Source organism: Lithobates pipiens, unplaced genomic scaffold (assembly GCF_037356315.1).
Source record: "Lithobates pipiens isolate NorthernLeopardFrog02 unplaced genomic scaffold, aLitPip1_a1.2 Scaffold_18, whole genome shotgun sequence".
NCBI classification, from domain to species: domain Eukaryota; kingdom Metazoa; phylum Chordata; class Amphibia; order Anura; family Ranidae; genus Lithobates; species Lithobates pipiens.
Window position 1 is genome coordinate 599332708 of NW_027507758.1, and position 19650 is coordinate 599352357.

The following is a 19650-nucleotide window of genomic DNA, read 5'->3' on the forward strand; positions in this document are numbered from 1 at the left end:
AAGCTGTATAAAAGTGGCAGATAGTGGAGGAGGAAGCAGTGCCGGATCAGTAAGCTGTATAAAAGTGACGGATAGTGGAGGAGGAAGCAGTGCCGGATCAGTAAGCTGTATAAAAGTGACGGATAGTGGAGGAGGAAGCAATGCCGGATCAGTAAGCTGTATAAAAGTGGTGGATAGTGGAGGAGGAAGCAGTGTTGGATCAGTAAGCTGTATAAAAGTGGCGGATAGTGGAGGAGGAAGCAGTGTTGGATCAGTCAGCTGTCAAAAAGTGACGGATATTGGAGGAGGAAGCAGTGCGGATCAGTAAGCTGTATAAAAGTGATGGATAGCGGAGGAGGAAGCAGTGTCGGATCAGTCAGCTGTACAAAAGTGGCGGATAGTGGAGGAGGAAGCAGTGTCGGATCAGTCAGCTGTCTAAAAGTGATGGATAGTGGAGGAGGAAGCAGTGCCGGATCACTAAGCTGTACAAAAGTGACGGATAGTGGAGGAGGAAGCAGTGGCGGATCAGTCGGCTGTATAAAAGTGGCAGATAGTGGAGGAGGAAGCAGTGTCGGATCAGTAAGCTGTATAAAAGTGACGGATAGTGGAGGAGGAAGCAGTGCCGGATCAGTCAGCTGTATAAAACTGGTGGATAGTGGAGGAGGAAGCAGTGGCGGATCAGTAAGCTGTATAAAAGTGGCAGATAGTGGAGGAGGAAGCAGTGGCGGATCAGTAAGCTGTATAAAAGTGGCAGATAGTGGAGGAGGAAGCAGTGCCGGATCAGTCAGCTGTATAAAAGTGGCGGATAGCGGAGGAGGAAGCAGTGGCGGATCAGTCAGCTGTATAAAAGTGGCGGATAGCGGAGGAGGAAGCAGTGTCGGATCAGTCAGCTGTATAAAAGTGATGGACAGTGGAGGAGGAAGCAGTGTCGGATCAGTAAGCTGTATAAAAGTGGCAGATAGTGGAGGAGGAAGCAGTGCCGGATCAGTAAGCTGTATAAAAGTGACGGATAGTGGAGGAGGAAGCAGTGTCGGATCAGTCAGCTATACAAAAGTGACGGATAGTGGAGGAATAAGCAGTGTCGGATCAGTCAGCTGTCTAAAAGTGATGGATAGTGGAGGAGGAAGCAATGCCGGATCAGTAAGCTGTATAAAAGTGGTGGATAGTGGAGGAGGAAGCAGTGTTGGATCAGTAAGCTGTATAAAAGTGGCGGATAGTGGAGGAGGAAGCAGTGTTGGATCAGTCAGCTGTCAAAAAGTGACGGATATTGGAGGAGGAAGCAGTGCGGATCAGTAAGCTGTATAAAAGTGATGGATAGCGGAGGAGGAAGCAGTGTCGGATCAGTCAGCTGTACAAAAGTGGCGGATAGTGGAGGAGGAAGCAGTGTCGGATCAGTCAGCTGTCTAAAAGTGATGGATAGTGGAGGAGGAAGCAGTGCCGGATCACTAAGCTGTACAAAAGTGACGGATAGTGGAGGAGGAAGCAGTGGCGGATCAGTCGGCTGTATAAAAGTGGCAGATAGTGGAGGAGGAAGCAGTGTCGGATCAGTAAGCTGTATAAAAGTGACGGATAGTGGAGGAGGAAGCAGTGCCGGATCAGTCAGCTGTATAAAACTGGTGGATAGTGGAGGAGGAAGCAGTGCCGGATCAGTAAGCTGTATAAAAGTGGCGGACAGTGGAGGAGGAAGCAGTGTCGGATCAGTCAGCTGTACAAAAGTGACGGATAGTGGAGGAGGAAGCAGTGCCGGATCAGTCAGCTGTATAAAACTGGTGGATAGTGGAGGAGGAAGCAGTGGCGGATCAGTAAGCTGTATAAAAGTGGCAGATAGTGGAGGAGGAAGCAGTGGCGGATCAGTAAGCTGTATAAAAGTGGCAGATAGTGGAGGAGGAAGCAGTGCCGGATCAGTCAGCTGTATAAAAGTGGCGGATAGCGGAGGAGGAAGCAGTGGCGGATCAGTCAGCTGTATAAAAGTGGCGGATAGCGGAGGAGGAAGCAGTGTCGGATCAGTCAGCTGTATAAAAGTGATGGACAGTGGAGGAGGAAGCAGTGTCGGATCAGTAAGCTGTATAAAAGTGGCAGATAGTGGAGGAGGAAGCAGTGCCGGATCAGTAAGCTGTATAAAAGTGACGGATAGTGGAGGAGGAAGCAGTGTCGGATCAGTCAGCTATACAAAAGTGACGGATAGTGGAGGAATAAGCAGTGTCGGATCAGTCAGCTGTCTAAAAGTGATGGATAGTGGAGGAGGAAGCAATGCCGGATCAGTAAGCTGTATAAAAGTGGTGGATAGTGGAGGAGGAAGCAATGCCGGATCAGTAAGCTGTATAAAAGTGGTGGATAGTGGAGGAGGAAGCAGTGTTGGATCAGTAAGCTGTATAAAAGTGGCGGATAGTGGAGGAGGAAGCAGTGTTGGATCAGTCAGCTGTCAAAAAGTGACGGATATTGGAGGAGGAAGCAGTGCGGATCAGTAAGCTGTATAAAAGTGATGGATAGCGGAGGAGGAAGCAGTGTCGGATCAGTCAGCTGTACAAAAGTGGCGGATAGTGGAGGAGGAAGCAGTGTCGGATCAGTCAGCTGTCTAAAAGTGATGGATAGTGGAGGAGGAAGCAGTGCCGGATCGCTAAGCTGTACAAAAGTGACGGATAGTGGAGGAGGAAGCAGTGGCGGATCAGTCGGCTGTATAAAAGTGGCAGATAGTGGAGGAGGAAGCAGTGTCGGATCAGTAAGCTGTATAAAAGTGACGGATAGTGGAGGAGGAAGCAGTGCCGGATCAGTCAGCTGTATAAAACTGGTGGATAGTGGAGGAGGAAGCAGTGCCGGATCAGTAAGCTGTATAAAAGTGGCGGACAGTGGAGGAGGAAGCAGTGTCGGATCAGTCAGCTGTACAAAAGTGACGGATAGTGGAGGAGGAAGCAGTGCCGGATCAGTCAGCTGTATAAAACTGGTGGATAGTGGAGGAGGAAGCAGCGTCGGATCAGTAAGCTGTATAAAAGTGGCAGATAGTGGAGGAGGAAGTAGTGGCGGATCAGTAAGCTGTATAAAAGTGGCAGATAGTGGAGGAGGAAGCAGTGCCGGATCAGTCAGCTGTATAAAAGTGGCGGATAGCGGAGGGGGAAGCAGTGGCGGATCAGTCAGCTGTATAAAAGTGGCGGATAGCGGAGGAGGAAGCAGTGTCGGATCAGTCAGCTGTATAAAAGTGATGGATAGTGGAGGAGGAAGCAGTGTCGGATCAGTCAGCTGTATAAAAGTGATAGATAGTGGAGGAGGAAGCAGTGCCGGATCAGTCAGCTGTATAAAAATGGTGGATAGTGGAGTAGGAAGCAGTGCCGCGTCAGTAAGCTGTATAAAAGTGTCGGATAGTGGAGGAGAAGGCAGTGCCGGATCAGTCAGCTGTATAAAAGTGATGGATAGTGGAGGAGGAAGCAGTGCCGGATCAGTCAGCTGTATAAAACTGGTGGATAGTGGAGGAGGAAGCAGTGCCGGATCAGTCAGCTGTATAAAACTGGTGGATAGTGGAGGAGGAAGCAGTGCCGGATCAGTAAGCTGTATAAAAGTAGCGGATAATGGAGGAGGAAGCAGTGTCGGATCAGTCAGCTGTACAAAAGTGACGGATAGTGGAGGAGGAAGCAGTGCCAGATCAGTAAGCTGTATAAAAGTGGCAGATAGTGGAGGAGGAAGCAGTGCCGGATCAGTAAGCTGTATAAAAGTGACGGATAGTGGAGGAGGAAGCAGTGCCGGATCAGTAAGCTGTATAAAAGTGACGGATAGTGGAGGAGGAAGCAATGCCGGATCAGTAAGCTGTATAAAAGTGGTGGATAGTGGAGGAGGAAGCAGTGTTGGATCAGTAAGCTGTATAAAAGTGGCGGATAGTGGAGGAGGAAGCAGTGTTGGATCAGTCAGCTGTCAAAAAGTGACGGATATTGGAGGAGGAAGCAGTGCGGATCAGTAAGCTGTATAAAAGTGATGGATAGCGGAGGAGGAAGCAGTGTCGGATCAGTCAGCTGTACAAAAGTGGCGGATAGTGGAGGAGGAAGCAGTGTCGGATCAGTCAGCTGTCTAAAAGTGATGGATAGTGGAGGAGGAAGCAGTTCCGGATCACTAAGCTGTACAAAAGTGACGGATAGTGGAGGAGGAAGCAGTGGCGGATCAGTCGGCTGTATAAAAGTGGCAGATAGTGGAGGAGGAAGCAGTGTCGGATCAGTAAGCTGTATAAAAGTGACGGATAGTGGAGGAGGAAGCAGTGCCGGATCAGTCAGCTGTATAAAACTGGTGGATAGTGGAGGAGGAAGCAGTGCCGGATCAGTAAGCTGTATAAAAGTGGCGGACAGTGGAGGAGGAAGCAGTGTCGGATCAGTCAGCTGTACAAAAGTGACGGATAGTGGAGGAGGAAGCAGTGCCGGATCAGTCAGCTGTATAAAACTGGTGGATAGTGGAGGAGGAAGCAGTGGCGGATCAGTAAGCTGTATAAAAGTGGCAGATAGTGGAGGAGGAAGCAGTGGCGGATCAGTAAGCTGTATAAAAGTGGCAGATAGTGGAGGAGGAAGCAGTGCCGGATCAGTCAGCTGTATAAAAGTGGCGGATAGCGGAGGAGGAAGCAGTGGCGGATCAGTCAGCTGTATAAAAGTGGCGGATAGCGGAGGAGGAAGCAGTGTCGGATCAGTCAGCTGTATAAAAGTGATGGACAGTGGAGGAGGAAGCAGTGTCGGATCAGTAAGCTGTATAAAAGTGGCAGATAGTGGAGGAGGAAGCAGTGCCGGATCAGTAAGCTGTATAAAAGTGACGGATAGTGGAGGAGGAAGCAGTGTCGGATCAGTCAGCTATACAAAAGTGACGGATAGTGGAGGAATAAGCAGTGTCGGATCAGTCAGCTGTCTAAAAGTGATGGATAGTGGAGGAGGAAGCAATGCCGGATCAGTAAGCTGTATAAAAGTGGTGGATAGTGGAGGAGGAAGCAGTGTTGGATCAGTAAGCTGTATAAAAGTGGCGGATAGTGGAGGAGGAAGCAGTGTTGGATCAGTCAGCTGTCAAAAAGTGACGGATATTGGAGGAGGAAGCAGTGCGGATCAGTAAGCTGTATAAAAGTGATGGATAGCGGAGGAGGAAGCAGTGTCGGATCAGTCAGCTGTACAAAAGTGGCGGATAGTGGAGGAGGAAGCAGTGTCGGATCAGTCAGCTGTCTAAAAGTGATGGATAGTGGAGGAGGAAGCAGTGCCGGATCACTAAGCTGTACAAAAGTGACGGATAGTGGAGGAGGAAGCAGTGGCGGATCAGTCGGCTGTATAAAAGTGGCAGATAGTGGAGGAGGAAGCAGTGTCGGATCAGTAAGCTGTATAAAAGTGACGGATAGTGGAGGAGGAAGCAGTGCCGGATCAGTCAGCTGTATAAAACTGGTGGATAGTGGAGGAGGAAGCAGTGCCGGATCAGTAAGCTGTATAAAAGTGGCGGACAGTGGAGGAGGAAGCAGTGTCGGATCAGTCAGCTGTACAAAAGTGACGGATAGTGGAGGAGGAAGCAGTGCCGGATCAGTCAGCTGTATAAAACTGGTGGATAGTGGAGGAGGAAGCAGTGGCGGATCAGTAAGCTGTATAAAAGTGGCAGATAGTGGAGGAGGAAGCAGTGGCGGATCAGTAAGCTGTATAAAAGTGGCAGATAGTGGAGGAGGAAGCAGTGCCGGATCAGTCAGCTGTATAAAAGTGGCGGATAGCGGAGGAGGAAGCAGTGGCGGATCAGTCAGCTGTATAAAAGTGGCGGATAGCGGAGGAGGAAGCAGTGTCGGATCAGTCAGCTGTATAAAAGTGATGGACAGTGGAGGAGGAAGCAGTGTCGGATCAGTAAGCTGTATAAAAGTGGCAGATAGTGGAGGAGGAAGCAGTGCCGGATCAGTAAGCTGTATAAAAGTGACGGATAGTGGAGGAGGAAGCAGTGTCGGATCAGTCAGCTATACAAAAGTGACGGATAGTGGAGGAATAAGCAGTGTCGGATCAGTCAGCTGTCTAAAAGTGATGGATAGTGGAGGAGGAAGCAATGCCGGATCAGTAAGCTGTATAAAAGTGGTGGATAGTGGAGGAGGAAGCAATGCCGGATCAGTAAGCTGTATAAAAGTGGTGGATAGTGGAGGAGGAAGCAGTGTTGGATCAGTAAGCTGTATAAAAGTGGCGGATAGTGGAGGAGGAAGCAGTGTTGGATCAGTCAGCTGTCAAAAAGTGACGGATATTGGAGGAGGAAGCAGTGCGGATCAGTAAGCTGTATAAAAGTGATGGATAGCGGAGGAGGAAGCAGTGTCGGATCAGTCAGCTGTACAAAAGTGGCGGATAGTGGAGGAGGAAGCAGTGTCGGATCAGTCAGCTGTCTAAAAGTGATGGATAGTGGAGGAGGAAGCAGTGCCGGATCGCTAAGCTGTACAAAAGTGACGGATAGTGGAGGAGGAAGCAGTGGCGGATCAGTCGGCTGTATAAAAGTGGCAGATAGTGGAGGAGGAAGCAGTGTCGGATCAGTAAGCTGTATAAAAGTGACGGATAGTGGAGGAGGAAGCAGTGCCGGATCAGTCAGCTGTATAAAACTGGTGGATAGTGGAGGAGGAAGCAGTGCCGGATCAGTAAGCTGTATAAAAGTGGCGGACAGTGGAGGAGGAAGCAGTGTCGGATCAGTCAGCTGTACAAAAGTGACGGATAGTGGAGGAGGAAGCAGTGCCGGATCAGTCAGCTGTATAAAACTGGTGGATAGTGGAGGAGGAAGCAGCGTCGGATCAGTAAGCTGTATAAAAGTGGCAGATAGTGGAGGAGGAAGTAGTGGCGGATCAGTAAGCTGTATAAAAGTGGCAGATAGTGGAGGAGGAAGCAGTGCCGGATCAGTCAGCTGTATAAAAGTGGCGGATAGCGGAGGGGGAAGCAGTGGCGGATCAGTCAGCTGTATAAAAGTGGCGGATAGCGGAGGAGGAAGCAGTGTCGGATCAGTCAGCTGTATAAAAGTGATGGATAGTGGAGGAGGAAGCAGTGTCGGATCAGTCAGCTGTATAAAAGTGATAGATAGTGGAGGAGGAAGCAGTGCCGGATCAGTCAGCTGTATAAAAATGGTGGATAGTGGAGTAGGAAGCAGTGCCGCGTCAGTAAGCTGTATAAAAGTGTCGGATAGTGGAGGAGAAGGCAGTGCCGGATCAGTCAGCTGTATAAAAGTGATGGATAGTGGAGGAGGAAGCAGTGCCGGATCAGTCAGCTGTATAAAACTGGTGGATAGTGGAGGAGGAAGCAGTGCCGGATCAGTCAGCTGTATAAAACTGGTGGATAGTGGAGGAGGAAGCAGTGCCGGATCAGTAAGCTGTATAAAAGTAGCGGATAATGGAGGAGGAAGCAGTGTCGGATCAGTCAGCTGTACAAAAGTGACGGATAGTGGAGGAGGAAGCAGTGCCAGATCAGTAAGCTGTATAAAAGTGGCAGATAGTGGAGGAGGAAGCAGTGCCGGATCAGTAAGCTGTATAAAAGTGACGGATAGTGGAGGAGGAAGCAGTGCCGGATCAGTAAGCTGTATAAAAGTGACGGATAGTGGAGGAGGAAGCAATGCCGGATCAGTAAGCTGTATAAAAGTGGTGGATAGTGGAGGAGGAAGCAGTGTTGGATCAGTAAGCTGTATAAAAGTGGCGGATAGTGGAGGAGGAAGCAGTGTTGGATCAGTCAGCTGTCAAAAAGTGACGGATATTGGAGGAGGAAGCAGTGCGGATCAGTAAGCTGTATAAAAGTGATGGATAGCGGAGGAGGAAGCAGTGTCGGATCAGTCAGCTGTACAAAAGTGGCGGATAGTGGAGGAGGAAGCAGTGTCGGATCAGTCAGCTGTCTAAAAGTGATGGATAGTGGAGGAGGAAGCAGTTCCGGATCACTAAGCTGTACAAAAGTGACGGATAGTGGAGGAGGAAGCAGTGGCGGATCAGTCGGCTGTATAAAAGTGGCAGATAGTGGAGGAGGAAGCAGTGTCGGATCAGTAAGCTGTATAAAAGTGACGGATAGTGGAGGAGGAAGCAGTGCCGGATCAGTCAGCTGTATAAAACTGGTGGATAGTGGAGGAGGAAGCAGTGCCGGATCAGTAAGCTGTATAAAAGTGGCGGACAGTGGAGGAGGAAGCAGTGTCGGATCAGTCAGCTGTACAAAAGTGACGGATAGTGGAGGAGGAAGCAGTGCCGGATCAGTCAGCTGTATAAAACTGGTGGATAGTGGAGGAGGAAGCAGTGGCGGATCAGTAAGCTGTATAAAAGTGGCAGATAGTGGAGGAGGAAGCAGTGGCGGATCAGTAAGCTGTATAAAAGTGGCAGATAGTGGAGGAGGAAGCAGTGCCGGATCAGTCAGCTGTATAAAAGTGGCGGATAGCGGAGGAGGAAGCAGTGGCGGATCAGTCAGCTGTATAAAAGTGGCGGATAGCGGAGGAGGAAGCAGTGTCGGATCAGTCAGCTGTATAAAAGTGATGGACAGTGGAGGAGGAAGCAGTGTCGGATCAGTAAGCTGTATAAAAGTGGCAGATAGTGGAGGAGGAAGCAGTGCCGGATCAGTAAGCTGTATAAAAGTGACGGATAGTGGAGGAGGAAGCAGTGTCGGATCAGTCAGCTATACAAAAGTGACGGATAGTGGAGGAATAAGCAGTGTCGGATCAGTCAGCTGTCTAAAAGTGATGGATAGTGGAGGAGGAAGCAATGCCGGATCAGTAAGCTGTATAAAAGTGGTGGATAGTGGAGGAGGAAGCAGTGTTGGATCAGTAAGCTGTATAAAAGTGGCGGATAGTGGAGGAGGAAGCAGTGTTGGATCAGTCAGCTGTCAAAAAGTGACGGATATTGGAGGAGGAAGCAGTGCGGATCAGTAAGCTGTATAAAAGTGATGGATAGCGGAGGAGGAAGCAGTGTCGGATCAGTCAGCTGTACAAAAGTGGCGGATAGTGGAGGAGGAAGCAGTGTCGGATCAGTCAGCTGTCTAAAAGTGATGGATAGTGGAGGAGGAAGCAGTGCCGGATCACTAAGCTGTACAAAAGTGACGGATAGTGGAGGAGGAAGCAGTGGCGGATCAGTCGGCTGTATAAAAGTGGCAGATAGTGGAGGAGGAAGCAGTGTCGGATCAGTAAGCTGTATAAAAGTGACGGATAGTGGAGGAGGAAGCAGTGCCGGATCAGTCAGCTGTATAAAACTGGTGGATAGTGGAGGAGGAAGCAGTGCCGGATCAGTAAGCTGTATAAAAGTGGCGGACAGTGGAGGAGGAAGCAGTGTCGGATCAGTCAGCTGTACAAAAGTGACGGATAGTGGAGGAGGAAGCAGTGCCGGATCAGTCAGCTGTATAAAACTGGTGGATAGTGGAGGAGGAAGCAGTGGCGGATCAGTAAGCTGTATAAAAGTGGCAGATAGTGGAGGAGGAAGCAGTGGCGGATCAGTAAGCTGTATAAAAGTGGCAGATAGTGGAGGAGGAAGCAGTGCCGGATCAGTCAGCTGTATAAAAGTGGCGGATAGCGGAGGAGGAAGCAGTGGCGGATCAGTCAGCTGTATAAAAGTGGCGGATAGCGGAGGAGGAAGCAGTGTCGGATCAGTCAGCTGTATAAAAGTGATGGACAGTGGAGGAGGAAGCAGTGTCGGATCAGTAAGCTGTATAAAAGTGGCAGATAGTGGAGGAGGAAGCAGTGCCGGATCAGTAAGCTGTATAAAAGTGACGGATAGTGGAGGAGGAAGCAGTGTCGGATCAGTCAGCTATACAAAAGTGACGGATAGTGGAGGAATAAGCAGTGTCGGATCAGTCAGCTGTCTAAAAGTGATGGATAGTGGAGGAGGAAGCAATGCCGGATCAGTAAGCTGTATAAAAGTGGTGGATAGTGGAGGAGGAAGCAATGCCGGATCAGTAAGCTGTATAAAAGTGGTGGATAGTGGAGGAGGAAGCAGTGTTGGATCAGTAAGCTGTATAAAAGTGGCGGATAGTGGAGGAGGAAGCAGTGTTGGATCAGTCAGCTGTCAAAAAGTGACGGATATTGGAGGAGGAAGCAGTGCGGATCAGTAAGCTGTATAAAAGTGATGGATAGCGGAGGAGGAAGCAGTGTCGGATCAGTCAGCTGTACAAAAGTGGCGGATAGTGGAGGAGGAAGCAGTGTCGGATCAGTCAGCTGTCTAAAAGTGATGGATAGTGGAGGAGGAAGCAGTGCCGGATCGCTAAGCTGTACAAAAGTGACGGATAGTGGAGGAGGAAGCAGTGGCGGATCAGTCGGCTGTATAAAAGTGGCAGATAGTGGAGGAGGAAGCAGTGTCGGATCAGTAAGCTGTATAAAAGTGACGGATAGTGGAGGAGGAAGCAGTGCCGGATCAGTCAGCTGTATAAAACTGGTGGATAGTGGAGGAGGAAGCAGTGCCGGATCAGTAAGCTGTATAAAAGTGGCGGACAGTGGAGGAGGAAGCAGTGTCGGATCAGTCAGCTGTACAAAAGTGACGGATAGTGGAGGAGGAAGCAGTGCCGGATCAGTCAGCTGTATAAAACTGGTGGATAGTGGAGGAGGAAGCAGCGTCGGATCAGTAAGCTGTATAAAAGTGGCAGATAGTGGAGGAGGAAGTAGTGGCGGATCAGTAAGCTGTATAAAAGTGGCAGATAGTGGAGGAGGAAGCAGTGCCGGATCAGTCAGCTGTATAAAAGTGGCGGATAGCGGAGGGGGAAGCAGTGGCGGATCAGTCAGCTGTATAAAAGTGGCGGATAGCGGAGGAGGAAGCAGTGTCGGATCAGTCAGCTGTATAAAAGTGATGGATAGTGGAGGAGGAAGCAGTGTCGGATCAGTCAGCTGTATAAAAGTGATAGATAGTGGAGGAGGAAGCAGTGTCGGATCAGTAAGCTGTATAAAAGTGATGGATAGCGGAGGAGGAAGCAGTGCTAAATTGGTAACGAATGAGAATATCGTAGGCCAAATAATTTGATTCTCTGAAGAGGTCAGTAGTAACCGCCAGCTTGAAGATGAAGGGGAATTGAGAGACAGCTTGTATATTTACATTACCGGTAATCATTAAAACGAATATACGAACATTAACCAGAACTTATTTCCTTGTCTTTTCTTGTATCGTATCGATTTTCCTTGGCCCTATCACAACGTAGTTCTCTTTAGTACATAATACATTTGGCCACAGTAGAGTAGAGGGAGACCAAGCACGATCTCTCATCAGGAGGTACAATGAGTGTGGAGATAGTAAAGGAATGTTCAGTCATGAATACCAAACAATCCATCCGGATGACTCAGATCTTTCCTGGCAGGATCTTTATCTTATGTGTTTTTTTATTTTTTTTGCTTATACTGTGCTTCACGAGTGGGGAAAAAAAAATAGCACACACACTACTACAGATGAAGAGTGCAAAGAGTTGGGGGCTTGTCCGGGATCACACTTACAGCATTCAATTAACCAGTTCCCGACCAGCGCACGACGATGTACGTCAACAGAATGGCACGGGCAGGCAAACTGGAGTACAGGTATGTCCAGTTGAAATTGCCGCCCTGCCATTGCGTGCGCGCCGCTGGTTGGGACCCCCATGAGTCCAGTCGCGGGTCCCAAGGACTCGATCGCCGCGAGGATACTTGCGATCGTCTCATGGGGCGGCTGAACAGGGAGATGCCGATGTAAACAGCATCTACCCGTTCTCTCTAGCAACAAGTGACACTAATCTCTGCTCCCTGTGATTAGAGCAGAGATCAGTGTTCACGAACACACAGCCCAGCCCCTCACAGTTAGTAACACGCCCCTAGGACACACTTAACCCTTACACTGCCACCCCCTGGTTAATCCCTTCACTGCCTGTGTCATTTACACAGGAATCAGTGCATCTGTATAGCACTGATTGCTGTATAAATGACAATGGTCCCAAAAATATGTCAAAAATGTCCGATGTGTCCGGCATAATGTCGCAGTCACAATAAAAATCACTGATCGCCGCCATTACTAGTAAAAAAAAAAAATATTAATAAAAATGCCATAAAACTACCCCTATTTTGAAAACGCTATAAATTTTGCGCAAACCAATCAATAATCCCTTATTGAGATTTTTTTTTAACCAAAAATATGTAGAAGAATATGTATCAGCCTAAACTGAGGAAAAAAAATGTTTTTTTTAAATATATTTTTGGGGGATATTTATTATACCAAAAAAGTAAAAAATAATGCGTTTTTTTCAAAATTGTCGCTCTTTTTTTGTTTATAGCGCAAAAAACATAAACCGCAGGGGTGATCAAATACCACCAAAAGAAAGCTCTATTTGTGGGTAAAAAAGAACCTCAATTTTGTTTGGGAGCCACGTCGCACGACTGCGCAAATGTCAGGTAAAGCGACGCAGTGCCAAATCGCAAAAAGTGGTCTGGTCTTAAGCCAGCAAAATGGTCCGGGGGGTGAAAGTGGTTAAATATATTTGAAAAGTAGTCTTGGTTGGAACACCTGTATACAGTTTTGTTAAACATTTTTTTTTTTTTTTTGGTAATCTGTTGCAAATTTGATTTCCTGGAGATCCTGCCAGTAACAGTGCTTCCTACTGCAGGCTGTCAATGCTAAGCCACTGCCTTGATGTTAGCAAAAGCGTTGCCAGTCTGTCATGTGAGTTCCCTCTATTGGTCGTTGGGCTGCCTTTTCAAGTCAGTGCATGCCTCCTGCACGGGAGGCCAATGGTCACCAAAAAGTGCATTCATGGAGAGGCTCTCCATGCTGCTGCATAATTGTAAGGATGTGGCTTAGCATGGTCAGCCTGAAACAGGAAGAGGCAGAGCCGCTATTTGCCATGGAAGGTCCGCTTTCAATATTTAGTGGTTGAAGGTTTGTTGGGCTTGAGTTTTGTCAAAGTTCATACGTTGTATATATTTTTTTATTTTTTTATGTTGTTCATTTATTTATAACCCAAATCTAAGTACCAAGGCAAGGATTCATTTTCAACTTCATATTTTTCAAAATATGTTTATTAGGTTTCCTTTGTGGTTTCCTGTTGGAGGTGTGGGTAGTGTGCCAGCCCCATGGCCTGTCTTACACCCGTCAAAAAGGTGCCCCCGACTTCCTGTTCTGTTTGACACATGCCAAAAAAAAAAAGGGGGAAGTCAGATTTCTCCTCACTTCCTGTTCTGTCTGACAATCGTTCCATAGACTGGAAATGAGGAGTAGTAGCCAAGATGAAAACACAGATAGTAATGAAAAGTTGAGGTTCTAACCCAACTTGGCTCAAAATCAACCAACAATTATTATATCAGGGAATACAACAGGAAAAGTGAGACACCACAGTAAGATTAACACCAGAGAGATAACACTGCTGAAAATGATACGGGTCATTTAGTGGACATCATCCATCACTACCTGAAAAAAAAACAGTTTTGGGGGGCTTGATCCCATTCAACATCATCAAAGCTCAGATGCTTTCTTACCCGAATCTCGGTGTATATGCTGCACTTGACCAGCTTGAAGTTCTTCATCAGGTTGTTGCTGTTGCTATGAAAGCACACCTTAAGGATACGCATCTCTTCTTTACTGATCTCTCCATCGAGCGGTAGCTCTGTGGGTCCATCGGACCTAAAGGTTCCTCCCCGTGATCGGTTTATAGGGTCCAGCGACATCCTGGCACCGAGAATTCAGAGGATAACTAGGATGAAGGCATCACATATCTGTAGATTGCAATAGTATCTAGTTAGACATCATGGAGCAACCGTGTGATCAATGAAGACAGTTGAAATTATTTTAATTTTGGTAAAAATTTTGGAAAAACCAAAGCAATGAGAAGACAAGGAGAACACTGACCTATACGGTGACCCAGCCTAGACATCTCTACTCACTTCTGGGGCAACCCCTAATTCAGTGGTCATCAACCCTATCCTCAGGGCCCACTAACAGGCCAGGTTTTATGTATTACCTTGGGGGGATGCAGACTAGAATACTGCAATCACTGAGCAGCAAATGATATCACCTGTGATGTATTTCAGTTATCTTGCAAACCTGGCCTGTTAGTGGGCCCTGAGGACAGGGTTGATGACCCCTGCCCTAATTGATGTTCAACCAGGGATCTCCTTACTGGTGGTCTACTTCTCTGTACATATCTTCTAACTAGACATCTAAACATTAACAGATATTGTATCCATCCAGCATATGTCAGGTCACCTTGATGCCAGGTGACAGATGCACACCGTAGGGATCAGGAGTGCACCGCAAGGTTGTGGACCCTACGGCTGACTGCTGCGGATGGGGTCAAGGTGATAGGAAGGCAGGGATGCCAGAACACCAAGATTGATCCCACCAGGGTTAGAGCGTAAGATTCCCTGGGGCGTGGAGTCTAAGAGCCAGCAGGTGTTTACCAGAGCCTCGAGTGGTGAGGATGGACTTGGCTGCAACTGGCTCCAGGTCGCGACCCCCAGGGTCTCCCAGCTCACACCCACAGTAGGCAACAGGAGGATAGGGATGGTGAGGGACAAAGCCAAGGTCGGGGCCACAAGCAGACAGGAATAGTCAGGGACACGCCAAAAGGTCAGGATCACAGGCAAACAGGGATGGTCAAGGACACGCCAAAGTCGGTAACGGAATAACAGCAGAGCACACGGCAGGTAACAGGAAGCTAACACACAAAGGTTGATCAGCAGGATTGGCCTGCAGTGCACAGGTTAATATAGAGTTCTCTGATAGGAGCTAGGGTGGAGCCATGCCAGAGGATGGATTATAAAAGCAGTCAGGTGAGGGTCGGCTGGTCACTAGAAATGAACACATGGAGACAGGTAAGCAGACGAACTCTATTGCATAACCATGACAGCATATAAACTCTACCTGCACATCCCTAATTATGTTCCATCAGACTTCGCCTTATTGATAAAATATACAAAGTGCAGCGTGATGACGTCACGTCTAAACCACACCAAACACATTTCGTCAGGAAATTACATCGTCGGGGGGATTGGCTGGCTGGTCATTAATGGTGTTGATTGAGGAGCCGTGATCCTGGGTGCTGATTGGGAGTACATATTTAAAGCACTGCTGACCATTTTTAAACTAAATGGTTCACATCATCTAGTGCGGCTTGTGATCTCGCTTCTCACATGGTGTTGCTACTTATGTTGGAATATTTTGCCTTACTGGATGGCGGATGGTCACTTTTAAAGTATAAACAGCGATATTGACAATTTATGTTTAGAATGCCCCACTTCACGCTGACTGGTAAGGGGTACATATTTGCTTTACTTGCGTGGGGAAGTGGAGCATGTATACGTGGTGAAATGTCCATATTGGGAAGAGGTTCTATTGCACTGAGAAGATTTATATTTATTTGTATTATAACATTGGGACACTGTGTTTTTACACAGTTATATATAAACAGTATCTCACAAAAGTGAGTACACCCCTCACATTTTTGTAAATATGTTATTCAATCTTTTCATGTGACAACACTGAAGAAATAACACTTTACTACAATGTAAAGTAGTGAGTGCTGTCCCCTCAAAATAACTCAACACACAGCCATTACTGTCTAAACCGCTGGCAACAAAAGTGAGTACACCGCTAAGTGAAAATGTCCAAATTGGGCTCAAAATGTCAATATTATGTGTGGCCACCATTATTTTCCAGCACTGCCTTAACCCTCTTGGGCATGGAGTTCACCAGAGCTTTACAGGTTGCCACTGGAGTCCTCTTCTACTCCTCCATGATGACATCACGGAGCTGGTGGATATTAGAGACCTTGTGCTCCTCCACCTTCCGTTTGAGGATGCCCCACAGATACTGAAAAGGGTTTAGGTCTGGAGACATGCTTGGCCAGTCCATCACCTTCACCCTCAGCTTCTTTAGTAAGGCAGTGGTCATCTTGGAAGTGTGTTCGTTATCATATTGGAATACTGCCCTGCGGCTCAGTCTCCGAAGGGAGGAGATCATGTTCTGCTTCAGTATGTCACAGTACATGTTGGCATTCATGGTTCCCTTAATGAACTGTAGCTCCCCAGTGCCGGCAGCACTCATGCAGCCCCAGTCCATGACACTCCCACCATCATGCTTGACTGTAGGCAAGACACACTTGTCTTTGCACTCCTCACCTGGTTGCCACCACACACGCTTGACACATCTGAACCAAATAAGTTTATCTTGGTCTTATCAGACCACAGAATATGGTTCCAGTAATCCATATCCTTAATCTGCTTGTCTTCAGAAAACTGTTTGCAGGCTTTCTTGTGCATGGCTTCCTTCTGGGACGACAGCCATGCAGACCAATGTGATGCAGTGTGCGGCGTATGGTCTGAGCACTGACAGGCTGACCCCCCACCCCTTCAAACTCTGCAGCAATGCTGGCAGCACTCATACGTCTATTTCCCAAAGACAACCTCTGGATATGATGCTGAGCACGTGCCCTCAACTTCTTTGGTCGACTATGGTGAGGCCTGTTCTGAGTAGAACCTGTCCTGTTAAACCTCTGTATGGTCTTGGTCATCTCTTTTGAACATTTGAATTTTGGTATTTATGTATGATTTTTTTGTGCTATTTGCACTTTGCTTAGGGTCACATATGCACTTTATACTTTATGTTTAATAAGTTTATATAGCGCTGTACTTTGTATATTTTATTTTCTGAAAATTTGATATCACAAAATTGTGTGCTGGCAGTTGTGTTTTACAATTTTCCTCTGCGTAGAGTAACTTTTTTTTATTTATTCACCTTATTGATGATCTTCACATCACATTATTGATTGTCTACTTCACCAGGCTGATCTTCTACCTAGACATTTGCTTGCTAATATTTTCACTAGGCATCTGCCATCTCCTGCTATACCTGGACACCCCTAATGAATTGTCTACCAGGCATCTCCTTATTGATTATCTTCTCCAAGCTAACGTTCTAGCTGAGCATTTTCTTACTGATAGAGCACTAGATGGGAAATGTTCGGATGTAATCACTGGACAACCGCTAATCAATGTTTTATCAAGCAGCTACTTATTGATGGTCTACCCCTCCAGAACAATCTTCAATCTAGTCATACCATTATTATATTGCACCTGAAATCTCCCATCTAACCTCTACCTGGGCACTGCTTATTGATTATCTTTTCCAAACTGATCTTACTTGGACATCCCCTAATATTGTATATGAGCATCTTCCATATAATGATCTGCCTGGACACCCAGTAATCAATGTTCTACTTGGATATTTCCAGACCAATTTTTCATTGTACATCTTCAAACTGATCTTCAACCTTGACATCCTACTAATAATGTACCTGGCCATTGCCCATCTAATGCTCTACCTGAACAACCCTTAGTTGATGTTCTACTAGATATCTCCTTATCTACTTCTCCCAAATGATCTTCCAGCCAGACATTTGCTTACTGATACTGTGGTCACCCCCCCTTATAATGCTCTACCCGGATGCCTTCTAATCAATGTTCTACCAGAAAGCGGTTTACTGATACAGCACCCTCCTAATTCAGTGCTAGGCTGTCAGGTAAATTTAGTTCTTTCTGTGCTCCTCTGTAATCAGTGGAGCAGTTGCTGATTGCTCTAGACTGATCAGGGTCCCACAAACTGCAGGCTTGATTGCTTCTCCCTGCTTTCTAGAAAGCACCAGGACATAGGAGTGGAGCAGGTCAAATGAGTAGCTTGGATATTTATGGGGTCTCAGACAATCCCAGGGGAGGCCTGCCTAGTAGGTGGCTGCAGATCACATAAATAGCCTAAGGCTTGAGTAGACCAGTATGAGAAGCACCCAGCCTGGATGGCTGCCATCATTTTAGGCAACCCAGCTCGAGCCCCTATTTTCAGGGACAGTTCAAGCAGAGGAAGGCAAATTTCACATGGGATCCAGTCAGGAAAGTCCACCAAGAAACTGTCTGACAATCTCTGAGGGAGGCATCCAAGTACCCAAGGACTTGTGACTACAGCCCTGAGAGCAGGATCTGGGTGAATGCTGCTGCTGTTTACCTCCTGAGGCTCACCTGGCCTGGGACCTTGCTTATGGTGTCCCAATGCTGTCCATTCTTGGTTCTATTTCTAAGGGACTTTTCTAAGGAGTAGCTGCAGAAGAAAAGGGCGTCCTCTTACTACTGCTTAATATTCTAGAGTATCCCACCACTCCTTTTGCCCTATCCAAGTTATACCACAATAAACATTAAGAAGGCAACAGCTAGACTACCTATTGAGCCAGAGGTGTGGATGCTGCTGGAAAAGATAAACGTGATGAAGATAGCAGGACCAGTCATAGGGTCTGTGCTACATTGATGATCTACTTGACCAATTTTCTCGACATCACCAAACTGAATCATTAAAAAGATTTTCGTACCAATATTGTATCTCCGGTGAAACAAAAAAAAATCTAACAGAAATTCTAACACTTTTTGAAGATCGACTTTGAATTACCTAATTGACTATAGTAGATCAGCTGACTTCCTTTGGTGTATGTAGCCGATGGGGCTAATTTGATTATTTCATTTTCATCATTACCACACTCCATGTTTCAGCTGTGGCTTACCACACTTCAGACATTAAGAATGAAACTAGTCTCCATCTACTGCAGCCACAGACATATTTTTGGTGTATATATATATATATATATATATATACATACATATATATATATACACAGTATCTCACAAAATTCAGTAGACCCCTCACATTTTTGTAAATAGTTTATTCTATCTTTTCATGTGACAGCACTGAAGAAATTACACTTTGCTGCAATGTAAAGTAGTGAGTGTACAGCTTGTATAACAGTGTAAATTTGCTGTCCCCTCAAAATAACTTGGCCAGTCCATCACCTTTACCCCCAGCTTCTTTAGCAAGGCAGTGGTCACCTTGGAGGTGTGTTTGGGGTCCTTATCATGTTGGAGTACTACCCTGCAGTCCACTCTCTGAAGGGAGGTGATCATGCTCTGCTTCAGTATGTCACAGTACATGTTGGCATTCATGGTTCCCTCAGTGAACTGTAGCTCCCCAGTGCCGGCAGCACTCATGCAGCCCCAGACCATTACACTTCCACCACCATGCTTGACTGTAGGCAACACACACTTGTCTTTGTACTCCTCACCTGGCTGCCGCCACACACGCTTGACACCATCTGAACCAAATATGTTTATCTTGATCTCATCAGACCACAGGACATGGTTCCAGAATTCCATGTCCTTAGTTTGCTTGTCTTCAGCAAACTGTTTGAGGGATTTCTTGTGCATCATCTTTAGAAGAGGCTTCCTTCTGGGACGACAGTCACGCAGACGAAGTTGATGCAGTGTGCGGCGTATGGTCTGAGCACTGACAGGCTGACCCCCCACCCCTTCAACCTCTGCAGAAATGCTGGCAGCACTCATACGTCTATTTCCCAAAGACAACCTCTGGATATGACGCTGAGCACGTGCCCTCAACTTCTTTGGTTGACCATGGCGAGGCCTGTTCTGAGTGGAACCTGTCCTGGTAAACTGCTGTATGGTCTTGACCATCGTGCTGCAGCTCAGTTTCAGGGTCTTGGCAATCTTCTTATAGCCTAGGCCATGGGTCTTCAAACTATGGCCCTCCAGTTGTTCAGGAACTACAATTCCCATCATGCCTAGTCATGTCTGTGAATGTCAGAGTTTTACAATGCCTCATGGGATGTGTAGTTTCACAACAGCTGGAGGGCCGTAGTCTGAGGATCCCTGGCCTAGGCCATCTTTATGTAGAGCAACAATTCTTTTTTCAGATCTTCAGAAAGTACTTTGCCATGAGGTGCC

The 19650-nt window shown here is 47.0% G+C and overlaps 1 protein-coding gene across 4 annotated transcripts in view; it reads right to left on the bottom strand.

Moving 5' to 3' along the window:
- PTK2B (protein tyrosine kinase 2 beta) overlaps positions 1–19650 on the bottom strand; it is a 236739-nt gene that overhangs the window by 102740 nt on the left and 114349 nt on the right. For all 4 annotated transcript variants that reach the window (XM_077489230.1, XM_077489227.1, XM_077489229.1 and 1 more), the window contains one exon: positions 13357–13593. In XM_077489230.1, the coding sequence (XP_077345356.1) occupies positions 13357–13545 (189 nt within the window). In that variant the 5' untranslated portion in view covers positions 13546–13593. The remainder of the gene's footprint in view (positions 1–13356; positions 13594–19650) is intronic.